Source organism: Cololabis saira, chromosome 13 (assembly GCF_033807715.1).
Source record: "Cololabis saira isolate AMF1-May2022 chromosome 13, fColSai1.1, whole genome shotgun sequence".
Lineage (NCBI taxonomy): Eukaryota > Metazoa > Chordata > Actinopteri > Beloniformes > Belonidae > Cololabis > Cololabis saira.
The window spans coordinates 46620020-46634915 of record NC_084599.1 but is presented as its reverse complement, the minus strand read 5'-3'; the positions used below and the strand labels follow the sequence as shown (position 1 = coordinate 46634915).

At 48.1% G+C, this 14896-nt stretch overlaps 1 protein-coding gene across 4 annotated transcripts in view; it reads left to right on the top strand.

Moving 5' to 3' along the window:
- LOC133458724 (NLR family CARD domain-containing protein 3-like) overlaps positions 1-14896 on the top strand; it is a 73621-nt gene that overhangs the window by 55530 nt on the left and 3195 nt on the right. For 2 of the 4 annotated variants that reach the window (XM_061738925.1, XM_061738924.1), the window contains 3 exons: positions 602-775; positions 2086-2259; positions 2433-2603. In XM_061738925.1, coding sequence (XP_061594909.1) covers positions 602-775; positions 2086-2259; positions 2433-2603 — 519 coding nt within the window. The remainder of the gene's footprint in view (positions 1-601; positions 776-2085; positions 2260-2432; positions 2604-14896) is intronic. The other 2 variants (XM_061738926.1, XM_061738927.1) reach the window with 2 other exon arrangements.

The following is a 14896-nucleotide window of genomic DNA, read 5'->3' as shown; positions in this document are numbered from 1 at the left end:
ACATTGAGAGAGCCAGCTGAGGTGGCTTAGGCATCTGTACCGGATGCCTCCTGGACGCCTCCCTAGGGAGGTGTTCCAGGCATGTCACGGGGGGGATCCCAGGGAAGACCCAGGACATGCTGGAGAGACTATGTCTCTCGGCTGGCCTGGAAACGCCTCGGACTCCCCCCGGAAGAGCTGGAGGAAGAGATGGAGGAAGAGATGGAGGAAGTGTCTGCGGTGAGGGAAGTCTGGGCATCCCTGCTGAGGCTGCTGCCCCCGCGACCCGGGAACGTATAAGCGGTGGACGATGGATGGATGGATGGATAATCAATAGCTCACTTATCAACAGTGCACTTGAGCTTCTTTATAAAGTTTACCATATTATTATCTCCAATCCAAACCTCGCCACCATCGCTCTGGGATCCATTGTCTTCTTTTTTAAGTTATTTCTACATGGAGGCAACAGAAGACCACCTGCCTAGTTTGAGTTGTGTTGTTCATGAAGTGTTAAAGAACATAAACTTTCCTAAATAACCCATATTATATAATTTATGTATTTGTTAAATGACATAATCACCTTTTAAATGACCACATGATCTCTCTTTAATCTCCTCTGCAGGTTGAGTGACTGTAACCTCTCAGAGGACATCTGTCCACTTCTGTCCTCAGTTCTCAGCTCTCAGTCCTCCAGTCTGACAGAACTGGACCTGAGCAACAACCACCTGCAGGATTCTGGACTGGAGCAGCTGTGTCCTGGACTGGAGAGTCCACACTGTCACCTGGAGTCTCTCAGGTCAGAATCCACCACGTGTCCAACCGTTGACCTATAGAACTGTTTGGTTGTTTTATTAGATCCCCGTTAGCAGTTTATCTGGGGTCTCATCAGAATCATCAGCTTAATTACAACATTATCATCAATTCAAATAAATAAATATAATGCTCACATCTCAGAGACAACAGACACTAGGACACCTGCTCAAAATTCTAAAAATAAAAAAAGACTATACATTCCCTCTTTTTAAACTCAGGAATTACATGTTCTCATCACACTCTCAAGCAAGATATTAAGAAAAAACTAATCAATAGCTCTACATGTGTTTTGTGGATCTGGAGAAGGCATTTGAGAATCAGCACCTCCAAAACCAAGGCCATGGTTCTCCACCGGGAAAGGGTGGCGTGTCTTCTCCGGGTGGGTGGAGAAGTCCTGCCTCAGGTGGAGGAGTTCAAGTATCTCGGGATCTTGTTCACGAGTGAGGGAACGATGGAGCGGGAGATTGACCTTAGAGATGAGATGAGTTTCCTCCCTTAGAGATGAGTTTCCTCCCTTAGAGATGAGTTTCCTCCCTCTCTTAGAGATGAGTTTCCTCCCTCTCTTAGAGATGAGTTTCCTCCCTCTCTTAGAGATGAGTTTCCTCTCTTTGAGATGAGTATGCCTCCCTTAGAGATGAGTTTCCTCCCTTAGAGATAGGGTGAGGAGTTCGGTCACCCGGGAGGAGCTCGGAGTCGAGCCGCTGCTCCTCCACATTGAGAGGAGTCAGCTGAGGTGGCTTGGACATCTGTATCGGATCCTCCTGGATCCTCCCTAGGGAGGTGTTCCAGGCATGTCCCTCCTCCCTAGGGAGGTGTTCCAGGCATGTCCCTCCTCCCTAGGGAGGGGTTCCAGGCATGTCACTCCTCCCTAGGGAGGGGTTCCAGGTATGTCCCTCCTCCCTAGGGAGGGGTTCCAGGCATGTCCCTCCTCCCTAGGAACGTATAAGCGGCGGACGATGGATGGATGCATAATCAATAGCTCACTTATCAACAGTGCATTTTATTCTCCCTGAGTAAACATAAATTACTTGAGCTTCTTCTTAAAGCTTACCATATTGTTATCTCCAATCCAAACCTTGCCAACATCGCTCTGGGATTCATTGTCTTCTTTTTTAAGTTACTTCTACATGAAGGCAACAGAAGACCACCTGCCGAGTTTGAGTTTTCTTGTTCATGAAGTGTTAAATAACATAAACGTTCCTAAATAACCCATATTATATAATTTATTTATTTGTTAAATTACATAATCTACTTTTAAATGACCCAATGATCTCTCTTTAATCTCCTCTGCAGGTTGAGTGGCTGTAACCTCTCAGGGAACATCTGTCCACTTCTGTCCTCAGTTCTCAGCTCTCAGTCCTCCAGTCTGACAGAACTGGACCTGAGCAACAACGACCTGCAGGATTCTGGACTGGAGCAGCTGTGTCCTGGACTGGAGAGTCCACACTGTCACCTGGAGTCTCTCAGGTCAGAACTGGTGACCGTTACAACTGTGGTTGATATTGAAGATCGTTGATGTATTCCTGCTGATCCTCTGACTTCTCCTTCAGCGCCACCATCAGGTGAACACGAGGACAGAGTCAGCTTTAGTCTCAGAGCAGTTCTCTCAGAGTCTCTGCATGTGTGTTGTGTGTCTGCAGGCTGTCAGGCTGTCTGATCTCAGAGGAAGGAAGTTCTTCTCTGGTCTCAGCTCTGACCTCCAACCCCTCCCACCTGAGAGAGCTGGACCTGAGCTACAACCATCCAGGAGCATCAGCAGGGACGCTTCTGTCTAGACTGAAGGATCCCCGCTGGAGACTGGACACTCTCAGGTAGGACACTCTCAGGTAGGACACACTCAGGTAGGACACTCTCAGGTAGGACACACTCAGGGAGGAAGACAGAAGGACATCAGTGTGCTGGACTCTTCATGGTGTCTTTGTGGACATCATCTTCGTGGCTCTGGATTTTCTTGTGTAAATGTTTATTAATTATTAGAGTAAAATACAGATTCCTGCACCGACATGTGGACGCTAGTCCTCGTAGAGGAAGGTTTACATTACAAAAGAGATGTGACCCTTTCATCTGCATTTATATGTTTTATATCCCCCTCAGAACCACAGCAGGGTGGTTTTCAGGCCCATCACAGCCCAATAACAGCTGCACCTTCACTCATCCATGACAAGGCCTCCTCCTGCTGCTGATTCAGCAGAGATGAAACCAGATGAGAAGAATGTGTTGAAACTGTGCTGGAAGGTGACGACCACAGGACAGACTTCAGAGATGCTGCATTCAAGTGCATCTGTCCCAGTGTTGGACTGTTCCTTCATCAGTGTGTCAGAGACATGTAATGTCCATGTTTGCTGAGAGAGACTGAGCTGGTCTGTCCCTCCTCCTCCTGTCAGGGGTGGGGTGTTATTTAGAGGATCCTGGTCCTCTAAATAACATCCCAACCCTGAGAGAGACTGAGCTGGTCTGTCCCTCCTCCTCCTGTCAGGGGTGGGGTGTTATTTAGAGGACCCTGGTCTTCTAAAGAACATCCCACCCCTGAGAGAGACTGAGCTGGTCTGTCCCTCCTCCTCCTGTCAGGGGTGGGGTGTTATTTAGAGGACCCTGGTCTTCTAAAGAACATCCCACCCCTGAGAGAGACTGAGCTGGTCTGATCAGCGATGACATGTTTAGCCGCATGTTCTCGCTCCGTCGCTGGTTGTATCGGTGGTGTTCAGAAAACGACGTGGCCTTTATTGACAATTGGGAAACGTTCTGGGGAAAGCCCGGTCTGATTAGAAGAGACGGCATTCATCCCACCCGGGCTGGTGCTGCTCTTGTCTCTAGTAATTTGGCCTGTTTCATTAGACCCTCTCCCTGACATCGCAGGGTCCAGGCCAGGATTCAGAGCTGTAGTTTAACACACTTCTCTGCTGCTTCTCGAGGACCAACGCCTGCCAACAAAACTATAAGATTACATGATGTAACTGGTAACTCTAACCAGGTGCCTAGCAAAATAGAAGTGGTTGCAGTTCCCCGCCCTCCACAAGTTCACCAGGTGCGGCGTTATAGAGGCGTTAGACTCCCTTTTATCCGACCATTGTTTAATAACGTTTGAATTTAATGTTGTTGATGTTGAAGTGCAGGGCAGGAGGTATTATTTTAGCAGATGTTTGTCTGATGAAGCTATTGCTAAATTTAAGGAGGCCATTGCTCATCTTGCGACAGTGGAAAATAGTGAGCCTCTACTGAAGCAATAGAGGCCAGTGACCTGGGTTCTACCTCTGATGTTGATGTTGATTTTCTTGCTAGTAACTGTCAAGTTCCACTCATTTGACTCCGAAAAGGACACCAGGACAACTCGGATTTCCAATTTGATCAACTTTTATTTTTATCCAACCTTTGGGCTTGGTTGGTTTCTTTTCAGTTGATCTTCCAATAGTAATCAGAGTAATCAGATAACCAGGTTGTTAACCTTCGAAAACAAAGAAAAAAGTGTTAACAACAATATGTACAGGTATTTACAAGAAAAGTTCAAATAAATTCAACAAACTCAAACAGTAAACTTTTAAACGTAAACTTTTAAACCCCATTTTTAAACTCTTTAATTGTTTACTGTTGAGTAAAATGAGTCAAACAAGTAAATCCAAATCATTTCATCCACTTAAGGGAACTCAAGATGAATTAATCATTTAATTTAAATCAATTATTTTAAACTAATTTCCATGCTGAAACGGATTAAATCAACCAAATGGAGTTGGACTCTTGCGTGCTTGCTGATTGGGTAACGTACTGCGTCACGCATCGCGTCACTTCCTGGTGTTGCGGTCTGTTGCTGCTGCACGGCGCGCAGGCACAGATCTCTCCCGACTTTTTTGTCTTAAACTTAGACTGTTTTCTGGTAAAATAGCACTATATCTGGTACATTACTGTCTTTATTTCAACACTCGCTCATTTTCTCTTCCGTAACTTTCACTGTCACCAATCACCAATACATTTTCTGTCCGTTAGCCTCCGTTAGCATCTTAGCATGGGCTCTCCGTCTCCCACCGTTTCACCTCTTTGCTGCTCAGTGTGTGAAATGTTTAGTTATTCCTCTGCCTCCTTTAGTGAAGACGGTAAGTGCTTAAAATGTAGTTTATTTACAGGGCTGGAGGCGAGGCTCAGTCAGTTAGAGGTCCGGTTCTGCCAATTTGACCATAGTCCGATAGCCTCCTCAGCTAACCAGGCTAAGCTAGCGGCGGACCGGCCCATAGCAGCTGAGGGTAGCCGCTCCCCTGCAGCTCCCGAGCAGCCGGCCAGTCAGGCCAGTCAGGACCGGTGGGTGACGGTTCGGGGGAAGCGTAGTAAAGGGCTCACGGAACACCACCACCCGCTTCATGTGTCTAACCGATTTTCCCCACTCAGCGACACATCTGTTGAGAAACAGACCCTGGTGATTGGAGACTCTATTGTGAGACATGTGAAGCCGACTCCAGAGACCTTAGTTAGGTGTATCCCGGGGGCCAGAGCGGGCGACATAGAAGCAAATTTGAAGCTACTGGCAAAGGGTAATCGTAAATATGGTAAAGTTATCATCCATGTCGGAGCTAACGACTCCCGTCTTCGCCAGTCGGAAGTAACCAGAATGAATATTGTCTCGGTGTGTAACTTCGCTAAAACCATGTCGGACTCCGTAGGTTTCTCTGGCCCCCTCCCCAATCTGACCAGCGATGACATGTTTAGTCGCATGCTCTCGCTCCGTCGCTGGTTGTATCGGTGGTGTTCAGAAAACGACGTGGCCTTTATTGACAATTGGGAAACGTTCTGGGGAAAGCCCGGTCTGATTAGAAGAGACGGCATTCATCCCACACGGGATGGTGCTGCTCTTGTCTCTAGTAATTTGGCCTGTTTCATTAGACCCTCTCCCTGACATCGCAGGGTCCAGGCCAGGATGCAGAGCTGTAGTTTAACACACTTCTCTGCTGCTTCTCGAGGACCAACGCCTGCCAACAAAACTATAAGATTACATGATGTAACTGGTAACTCTAACCAGGTGCCTAGCAAAATAGAAGTAGTTGCAGTTCCCCGCCCTCCACTAGTTCACCAGGTGCGGCGTTATAGAGGCGTTAACCAAAATAATCTTGTAAAAATTAAAACCAATGCACATTTGGTACCAATAAGAGACTGAAAAGAGATTAGATGCGGACTACTAAATATACGATCGTTAAGCTCCAAGTCTCTGTTAGTAAACGATATAATTACAGAGAGCAGGAGTGATGTTTTCTGCTTAACAGAAACATGGTTACAGGATGAAGAGTATGTTAGTTTGAATGAATCAACTCCGCCCGGCTACTTTAATCATCACATTCCTAGAAACACGGGCCGGGGCGGAGGAGTCGCAGCAATTTATAACTCCAGTCTCCAAACAAAAATTGAACCTAAGTGCAATCATAATACGTTTGAAAGCCTCACGCTTAGTCTGAAATTTCCGAGCTGGAAATCAGAGAAGCCAATTGTGTTAGTGGTAGTGTATCGGCCCCCTGCTGGCGCTTATCTAGAGTTTTTGTCTGAATTTTCAGATTTCCTTTCTGGATTATTGATCAGTACAGATAAATTCATCATAGTGGGTGATTTTAATATTCATATGGATGTTGAAAGCGATAATCTTAAATTAGCTTTCAATTCTCTTCTAGAATCAATGGGTATCTCACAAAAAGTGGACGGGCCGACGCATTGTTTTGGTCATACTCTCGATCTCGTTCTCACCTACGGTGTTGAAACTGATGGTCTGTTGGTGTCACCTGTTAACTCCCTTTTATCCGACCATTATTTAATAACGTTGGAATTGAATGTTGATGTTGAAGTGCAGGGCAGGAGGTATTATTTTAGCAGATGTTTGTCTGATGAAGCTATTGCTAAATTTAAGGAGACCATTGCTCGTCCTGCGACAGTGGAAAATAGTGAAGCCTCTACTGAAGCAATAGAGGCCAGTGACCTGGGTTCTACCTCTGATGTTGATGTTGATTTTCTTGTTAGTAACACTGCTGATCTGTTGCACTCAGCTTTAGATGAAGTTGCTCCTTTGAAAAGGAGGGTTTCTAGCCACAGGAGCTTAACTCCCTGGTATAATTCAGATATTCGCATGTTGAAACAAAGCGTGCGTAAAATAGAAAGGAAGTGGCACTCTTGTAAGTCTGTAGACTCTTATCGTGAATGGAAAGATATTCTAATAGTATATAAAAAAGCCATTCGCAAAGCAAGAACAGCTTATTATTCAACGTTGATAGAGGATAACAAAAGTAACCCACGTTTTCTGTTCAGCACTGTAGCCAGGCTGACAAAGAGTCACAGCTCTGTGGAGCCGTGCATTCCTGCAGCTCTCAGTAGTGAGGACCTTATGAGCTTCTTTAACAGTAAAATCACGAGAATTAGAGAAGAAATCAACCAGCCGGTTGTAGGTGTTTCTTCAGCTTTAGCGACTTCCCTAGGCTCTGACTTGTCTCTAGACTGTTTTGATCCTATAGACCTCCCTGAGCTGACTTCACTCGTTAATAGAGCTAAGTCAACCACATGTATGTTAGACCCCATCCCGACTCGACTATTCAAAAATGTTTTTTCTCTTATTGGTGTGACAATACTGGACCAAATCAACCTATCCCTAAGCTTAGGATATGTACCACAGGTTTTCAAAGTGGCAGTAATTAAACCTTTACTTAAAAAACCTTCCCTTGACCCAGACACCTTAGCTAATTATAGGCCAATTTCTAACCTTCCATTTGTATCTAAAATTCTGGAAAAGGCAGTTTCAAGCCAGTTATGTGACTATTTGTATAGAAATGATCTGTTTGAAGTCTTTCAGTCAGGGTTCAGAATGCATCATAGCACAGAGACAGCACTGGTTCGAGTTACGAATGACCTCCTTATGGCCTCAGATAAGGGATTAGTGTCCATATTGGTTCTACTGGACCTCAGTGCTGCTTTTGACACTGTTGATCATGGCATTTTACTGCACAGGTTAGAGCATGTTGTTGGGATTAAAGGGACAGCTCTACGTTGGTTTAAATCATATCTATCTGACAGGTTCCAGTTTGTTCATGTACATGAGGTTTCTTCAGAACAGTCGAGGGTCTGTTATGGTGTTCCGCAGGGTTCAGTGCTAGGGCCAATCTTGTTTAGTTTATACATGCAGCCCTTGGGAAGTATAATCCAGAATCACGGCATACACTTTCATTGTTATGCTGATGATACGCAGCTCTACTTGTCTATGAAGCCGGATGAAACAGAACCGTTAGTTAAACTTCAGGCATGTCTTAGGGACATCAAGGACTGGATGTCCAGAAATTTCTTGCTTCTAAATTCAGATAAAACAGAGGTTATCATTCTTGGTCCAGAGCATCTTAGGAAGGGATTAGATGGTGTTGCGATGGCTTCCAGTGCAACTGTGAGAAACCTTGGTGTTGTTTTCCATCAGGATTTGTCGTTTAAACCATATGTTAATCAGGTTTGTAAAATAGCATTTTTCCATCTCCGTAATATTGCAAAAATTAGGAAAATCCTCTCGCAGAGGGATGCAGAAAAACTAGTTCATGCGTTTGTATCTTCTAGACTGGATTACTGTAATGTGTTGTTAGCAGGATGTCCAAGTAATTTGCTGAATAGGCTCCAGCTGATCCAGAATGCAGCAGCACGAGTACTGACAGGAATTAGCAGAAGAGACCACGTCTCTCCAGTGTTAGCGTCGCTCCATTGGCTACCTGTAAAATTCAGAATTCAATTTAAAATTTTATTACTTGCATATAAAGCCCAAAACGGCTTAGCTCCGCAGTATTTACAAGATTTGATAGTGCCTTATGTTCCTGGCCGAGCTCTCCGCTCCCAGGGTGCAGGTTTACTCGTAGTTCCTAGAGTATCTAAATGTAGATTTGGAGGGCGGGCGTTCTGCTATCAGGCACCATTACTTTGGAACCAACTTCCAATCTGGGTTAAGAGGGCTGACACCACCTCCACCTTTAAAACTAAACTTAAAACCTTTCTGTTTAGTAAAGCTTATAGTTAGTGTTTAGTAAACCTCTAGCTGGTGTTGGTAAATCTCTAGGTAGTGTAAACTTTAGTGTGTTAGAGTCAGTAGTCATTGTCGCAGCTATAGAACAAAACTATAATAGTTAGTCTCAAATATAGCTTCGCGGTAGATATGCTGCTATAGGCTTATGCTGCAGGGGGGCACCGACATGATCCGCTGGGCGGTGCCTCTCACCCTTCTTCTCCTCTCCTTTTCCCTGCCTCTCTTCTCCATTACCATTTTTATTTATTATAAATATCTCATAGCTATCATTTTTGTCCATCGTTCCTGTAGTTTCTTGTGCCGGCCCCCCTTTTTTCTCTTTTGTGTATGTTTGCAGGCCGGAGCCTCAGGAGCTGCGTTCTGGCCTGTGTTCCCGGCCCTCCCCCCCCTCTGGTCATCCCATTGCTTCTTCCACCTGCCTACGTGGATGTCTGCTGTTGCTGCTTCCGCCTGCCTGCACCCCCCCCCCTCTGGTCATCCCGCTACTCCTTCCACATGACTGTTGTGTGCTGCTGACGCCCCCCCCCCCCCCCCCCCCTCTGGTCATCCCGCTGCTGCTTCCACATGACTGTTGTGTGCTGCTGACGCCCCCCCCCCCACCTCTGGTCATCCCGCTGCTGCTTCCACATGACTGTTGTGTGCTGCTGACGCCCCCCCCCCCACCTCTGGTCATCCCGCTGCTGCTTCCACATGACTGTTGTGTGCTGCTGACGCCCCCCCCCCCCCCTCTGGTCATCCCGCTGCTGCTTCCACATGACTGTTGTGTGCTGTCGACGTCCCTGACTCCCCCAGTCTGGCCTTCGGCAGGAGGGTCCCCCCTTATGAGCCTGGTCCTGCTCAAGGTTTCTTCCCTCCTAAAGGGGAGTTTTTCCTTGCCACTGTTTGGCTTAAGGCTTTTCTCCCACTAAGGGAGTTTTTACCTGCCATTGTTTATGTAATAATTGCTCGGGGGTTTATGTTTATGTTTATGTTCATGTTCATGTTCATGTTCATGTTCTGGATCTCTGGAAAGCGTCTAGAGACAACATCTGTTGTATTAGACGCTATATAAATAAAATTGAATTGAATTGAATTGGAGTAAAGGTAACTAAAATGGTAAGTATAATTAGCTTAATTAGTAAGGTAAGTAAGAAAGGTAATCAATAAATCCAAATTCAACCCCAAGCAAAAGTTCAACATCCGTATCTTTCAACTTTGCAACCATTTTCCATACCTTTAACATCAAGATCAAATTGCTCAACACGATAATTATTCAATTCTGTAACTTAAAGCTTTTAACTTGTTAAAGTGAGCAAACAACCAAATTAAATCAATGCTCAATACTGGCATAAGTTTGCTGTGGTTCAGCTTGAACTTACAAACAAACAAATCAGGACAGGTAAGTAAACCAATCAAGGTAGGTATTAGCATTTAGCAAAAGAACAGATATATTCACCGACCATTGGTGTATTGGAGTCTTTCTAAACATGGATCTTGTAGCTTCTTTCTTTCTGGCTGCTTTCCACTCTGTTCATTTGCTTGGGTGTGAATGAAGTGAGACTTCCAGTCCTTAACAGCTGCCTTGAATCAGCCAATTGGCGGCCATCTTGCCCTTGGTGTTCTGGGAAACGTAGTTCTTTCAGGTCCAAGGAAAGTAAGATGAAGGAGGAGGCAGCTCCTCCCTTCCAGGTCAGGGACACTTGAGTTTTAACTTCACAGTAACACTGCTGATCTGTTGCACTCAGCTTTAGATGAAGTTGCTCCTTTGAAAAGGAGGGTTTCTAGCCACAGGAGCTTAACTCCCTGGTACAATTCATATATTCGCATGTTGAAACAAAGCGTGCGTAAAATGGAAAGGAAGTGGCACTCTTGTAAGTCTGTAGACTTCTATCGTGAATGGAAAGATATTCTAATAGTATATAAAAAAGCCATTAGCAAAGCAAGAACAGCTTATTATTCAACATTGATAGAGGATAACAAAAGTAACCCACGTTTTCTGTTCAGCACTGTAGCCAGGCTGACAAAGAGTCACAACTCTGTTGAGCCGTGCATTCCTGCAGCTCTCAGTAATGAAGACTTTATGAGCTTCTTCAACAGTAAAATCACGAGAATTAGAGAAGAAATCAACCAGCCGGTTGTAGGTGTTTCTTCAGCTTTAGCGACTTCCCTAGGCTCTGACTTGTCTCTAGACTGTTTTGATCCTGTAGACCTCCCTGAGCTGACTTCACTCGATAATAGAGCTAAGTCAACCACATGTATGTTAGACCCCATCCCGACTCGACTATTCAAAAATGTTTTCTCTTATTGGTGCAACAATACTAGACCAAATCAACCTATCCCTAAGCTTAGGATATGTACCACAGGTTTATAAAGTGGCAGTAATTAAACCTTTACTTAAAAAACCTTCTCTTGACCCAGACACCTTAGCTAATTATAGGCCAATTTCTAACCTTCCATTTGTATCTAAAATTCTGGAAAAGGCAGTTTCAAGCCAGTTATGTGACTATTTGTATAGAAATGATCTGTTTGAAGTCTTTCAGTCAGGGTTCAGAATGCATCATAGCACAGAGACAGCACTGGTTCGAGTCACGAATGACCTCCTTATGGCCTCAGATAAGGGATTAGTGTCCATACTGGTTCTACTGGACCTCATACTGGTTCTACTGGACCTCAGATAAGGGATTAGTGTCCATACTGGTTCTACTGGGCCTCAGATAAGGGATTAGTGTCCATACTGGTTCTACTGGACCTCAGATAAGGGATTAGTGTCCATACTGGTTCTACTGGACCTCAGATAAGGGATTAGTGTCCATACTGGTTCTACTGGACCTCATACTGGTTCTACTGGACCTCACATAAGGGATTAGGGTCCATACTGGTTCTACTGGACCTCAGTGCTGCTTTTGACACTGTTGATCATGGCATTTTACTGCACAGGTTAGAGCATGTTGTTGGGATTAAAGGGACAGCTCTACGTTGGTTTAAATCATATCTATCTGACAGGTTCCAGTTTGTTCATGTACATGAGGTTTCTTCAGAACAGTCAAGGGTGTCAGGGTTTGACACTTCCCCCCAGTGTTTTTGACTTTCAGTTCTGTCTTGCCCCGCCTGTGTCCCATCTGCCCTGATTGTGTCCGCACCTGTGTCTCGTCATGTCTCGTTATCCCTTCAGTATATCTTGTCTTGTCATTCCTTGGTTCCCTGTCGGTCCGTACTGGTTCTTCCCTCCATGTCTCCTCGTCGGTTTTCCCTGTTCCTGGTTTTTGTTTATCCTGCTCTGCAGCGCCTTGTGTTTTGCCTTTTTTTGGATTAAATCCTTTTGTTTTTGAGAACTCCTGCCTCTGGCCTCCCTCTCTCTCCCTGCACTTGGGTCCTTTAAAAACCATACCACAACAGAACGGACCGACCCACATGGACCCAGCGGGAGAGTATATTACTCTTTTTGAGTTCTTCCGCCGAGAGGCAGAGAAAAATGGGGACCCCTTTCTGGGAACCTGCCAGGCTCGAGGCGGGCCCGGGGGTTCTCAGCCCCAGGGGAAGCGACGGCGTCAGCGCCAGCCCCAGCCTGTTCCGGTGGGGGCCCTGGACGCACCTCTTCCCGTTCCCGAGGTGGTCCTGGACGCATTCCAGCCTGTTCCCCCCTTCTGGGGAACACGCCTGGCTCGAGGCGGGCCCGGGGGTTCTCAGCCCCAGGGGAAGCGACGGCGCCAGCGCCAGCCCCAGCCTGTTCCTGCTCCAGCGGTGGTCCTGGACGCATCGCCCCCTGTTCCTGCTCCAGCGGTGGTCCTGGACGCATCGCCCCCTGTTCCTGCGCCGGCGGTGGTCCTGGACGCATCGTTCCCTGTTCCTGCTCCGGCGGTGGTCCTGGACGCATCGCCCCCTGTTCTGGCTCCAGCGGTGGTTCTGGACGCCTCAGCTCCTGCTGGAGTTCCTCCTCCGGTGATGGTTCCGGACCCCCCCCAGCCAGCTCCGAGGACCCGTGCCCCCCCTCAGCCAGCTCCGAGGACCCGTGCCCCCCCTCAGCCAGCTCCGAGGACCCGTGCCCCCCCTCAGCCAGCTCCGAGGACCCGTGCCCCCCCTCAGCCAGCTCCGAGGACCCGTGCCCCCCCTCAGCCAGCTCCGAGGACCCGTGCCCCCCCTCAGCCAGCTCCGAGGACCCGTGTTCCCCCCCAGCCCGCCCTGGATGTGGACTGTGGGGACATCTGGGATCTGTCCCTTGAGGGGGGGCCAGCGCCCCGGACCCGGGTACCCCCGCAGCCGGCACCTCGGACCCGGGTACCCTCGCAGCCGGCACCTCGGACCCGGGTACCCCCACAGCCGGCACCTCGGACCTGGGTTCCCACTCGGGCAGCTCCGGGGATCCTCTGCCCCCCGACGCCGGCTCACCGCATCCTGTCTGCTCCTGTTCCGGTTCCCCGCATCCTGTCTGCTCCTGTTCCGGTTCCCCGCATCCTGTCTGCTCCTGTTCCGGTTCCCCGCATCCTGTCTGCTCCTGTTCCCCGCCTCCTGTCTGCTCCTGTTCCGGCTCCCCGCCTCCTGTCTGCTCCTGTTCCGGCTCCCCGCCTCCTGTCAGCCCCGACTCCGGATCCTGAGGCGGCCCCGCAGCCCTCTGTTCCTGAGGCGGTCCCGCAGCCCTCTGTTCCTGAGGCGGTCCCGCAGCCCTCTGTTCCTGAGGCGGTCCCGCAGCCCTCTGTTCCTGAGGCGGTCCCGCAGCCCTCTGTTCCTGAGGCGGTCCCGCAGCCCTCTGTTCCTGAGGCGGTCCCGCAGCCCTCTGTTCCTGAGGCGGTCCCGCAGCCCTCTGTTCCTGAGGCGGTCCCGCAGCCCTCTGTTCCTGAGGCGGTCCCGCAGTCTTTTCCTGAGGCGGTCCCGCAGCCCTCTGTTCCTGAGGCGGTCCCAGAGCCCCGTCAGGTTCCCGAGCCCCGTCAGGTTCCCGAGCCCTGTCAAGTCCCCGAGCCACGCCAAGAATCCCCGTCATGCCCCCCGCCAAGACCCAGGCCTAGGCCTCGGGGACGCCCCCCCGAGCTGTCTCGCTGGTCTGCCCGGTCCCGAGGTCGGCCCCCGGAACTTTGGCCGTGCGTGGCTTGGGGCCCTCCTCCAGGCCCCCTCCGCCCACCCTGGGTTAGGACTCTGGGGACATCTGGGATCTGTCCCTTGAGGGGGGGGTACTGTCAGGGTTTGACACTTCCCCCCAGTGTTTTTGACTTTCAGTTCTGTCTTGCCCCGCCTGTGTCCCATCTGCCCTGATTGTGTCCGCACCTGTGTCTCGTCATGTCTCGTTATCCCTTCAGTATATCTTGTCTTGTCATTCCTTGGTTCCCTGTCGGTCCGTACTGGTTCTTCCCTCCATGTCTCCTCGTCGGTTTTCCCTGTTCCTGGTTTTTGTTTATCCTGCTCTGCAGCGCCTTGTGTTTTGCCTTTTTTGGATTAAATCCTTTTGTTTTTGAGAACTCCTGCCTCTGGCCTCCCTCTCTCTCCCTGCACTTGGGTCCTTTAAAAACCATACCACAACAAAGGGTCTGTTATGGTGTTCCGCAGGGTTCAGTGCTAGGGCCAATCTTGTTCAGTTTATACATGCAGCCGTTGGGAAGTATAATCCAGAATCACGGCATACACTTTCATTGTTATGCTGATGATACGCAGCTCTACTTGTCTATGAAGCCGGATGAAACAGAACCGTTAGTTAAACTTCAGGCATGTCTTAGGGACATCAAGGACGGGATGTCCAGAAATTTCTTGCTTCTAAATTCAGATAAAACAGAGCTTATCATTCTTGGTCCAGAGCATCTTAGGAAGGGATTAGATGGTGTTGCGATGGCTTCCAGTGCAACTGTGAGAAATCTTGGTGTTATTTTCGATCAGGATTTGTCGTTTAAACCATATGTTAATCAGGTTTGTAAAATAGCATTTTTCCATCTTCGTAATATTGCAAAAATTAGGAAAATCCTCTCGCAGAGTGATGCAGAAAAACTAGTTCATGCGTTTGTATCTTCTAGACTGGATTACTGTAATGTGTTGTTAGCAGGATGTCCAAGTAATTTGCTGAATAGGCTCCAGCTGATCCAGAATGCAGCAGCACGAGTACTGACAGGAATTAGCAGGAGAGACCACGTCTCT